Source organism: Olea europaea, unplaced genomic scaffold (genome assembly GCF_002742605.1).
Source record: "Olea europaea var. sylvestris unplaced genomic scaffold, O_europaea_v1 scaffold22836, whole genome shotgun sequence".
Taxonomy (NCBI): domain Eukaryota; kingdom Viridiplantae; phylum Streptophyta; class Magnoliopsida; order Lamiales; family Oleaceae; genus Olea; species Olea europaea.
Genome location: NW_019240911.1, coordinates 1 through 1734, shown reverse-complemented (window position 1 = coordinate 1734; position 1734 = coordinate 1). Strand labels below are relative to the sequence as shown.

General features: G+C 36.6%; 1 protein-coding gene across 1 annotated transcript; it reads left to right on the top strand.

The window, feature by feature from the left end:
• The first annotated feature begins 6 nt into the window (after positions 1–6).
• LOC111381316 (phytochrome A-like) lies at positions 7–1726 on the top strand. Its single transcript, XM_023005096.1, has 2 exons — positions 7–716; positions 1290–1726. The coding sequence occupies exons 1-2, from the start codon at positions 49–51 to the stop codon at positions 1696–1698; spliced, it is 1077 nt and encodes a 358-aa protein (XP_022860864.1). The 5' UTR covers positions 7–48; the 3' UTR covers positions 1699–1726.
• Positions 1727–1734: the final 8 nt, after the last annotated feature.

The following is a 1734-nucleotide window of genomic DNA, read 5'->3' as shown; positions in this document are numbered from 1 at the left end:
GTTAGGGAGAATGTTGTTGGTTTATGTTTTATTGCCCAGGACATAACTATGCAGAAGAGTATTATGGACAAGTTCACCCGAATTCAAGGTGATTACAGAGCTATTATACAAAATCCTAACCCGTTGATCCCTCCAATATTTGGCACTGATGAATTTGGCTGGTGTTCGGAGTGGAATTCTGCAATGACAAAATTATCAGGCTGGAGTAGAGAGGATGTTATTAATAAAATGCTTTTGGGGGAGGTTTTTGGGACACATACAGCCTGCTGCCGTCTTAAGAATCAAGAAGCTTTTGTAAATCTTAGTATTGCTCTCAACAAGGTTGTAACAGGTCAAGAATCTGAAAAAGTTCCATTCGGTTTTTTATCAAGGAGTGGGAAGTACGTGGAGTGCCTGCTATGTGTGAGCAAAAAGATGGATGGGGAAGATGCAGTAACTGGTGTCTTTTGCTTCCTGCAACTTGCAAGTCAAGAGCTACAACAAGCACTGCATGTTCAACGCTTATCAGAGCAAGTTGCAGTTAAGAGATCGAAAGTCTTAGCTTACATAAGACAGCAAGCTAATAATCCTCTTTCTGGGATTATATTTTCGCGGAAGATGATAGAAGGAACTGACCTTGATGAAGAGCAGAAAAAACTCTTAAGTACTAGTTCTCATTGTCAGCATCAGCTCAGCAAAATTCTTGATGACACAGATCTTGATAGCATCATTGATGGGTAAAGTTTATTTCAACTCCAATAAATTACTTTTGTGCTTTTATGGCATTAAGCCATTTTTTTTTCGTGCTTTATCTGCTCTATGCCCTTGTCCGTAATCTGTGATTTATTGGACAAAATATTGCAGAATATCGACATTTTAGGTGCATGTATCTAATACTTGGAAGAAATCAAAAGTGTGTTAGAGTGGTTTTTCCTTAATTTTTTCTGAGCTTTCCCATAAAAATCTACCGAAAAATAGAATGATGTGTTCATTCAATGTATTAGATAGGTGTCATTTTTAAGGAAGATTTACTGGTTTGAATTTCGATTGTTCTCTGATTCGTTTGGTCGAAGGCTCTCTACACTTTTGTTTGATCATGTACTTCCCTCCTGCTTTTCTGTTAAATCAATTGTTCTGAACTGCATGATATGCTTTCAGGTCATCGTGATAAATTGAACTTTTTATGTATTATTTCTAAAGAAGTAGATTTTATAATTTGGAAGGGCATTGCATCCTCTGGATTGTTTTCTTTTATTATCATTTAATGATAATACTTTATAAACTTAAGCAAGTTTGCTCTTGCTCATCAGGTACATGGATCTGGAAATGGTGGAATTTAAGTTAGATGATGTATTGATAGCTTCCATCAGCCAAATTATGGTAAAGAGCAATGGAAAGGGTATTATGATAGTTGACAATTTGGACAAAAAAATATCAGCCGAAACACTTTATGGAGACGGTCTAAGGCTTCAACAAGTACTGGCAGATTTCTTGTTAATATCAGTTAATTTTACACCAAGCGGAGGCCAGCTTGGTGTTGCAGCCAACTTGACTAAAGATTCTTTAGGTGAATCTGTTCAGCTTGCCCATCTGGTATTCAGGTACGAGCCAAACATGAACCTACAATATTTTTTGGAGGTTATTCTAGATTATATAAGTTTCCTGGAATGCTTAATTTTTCATTCGACTAATGCAGTTTGCAACATACATGATATATAAAGCATAAATGGGGGCTTTTGTTCCCTTCTCTTGGTT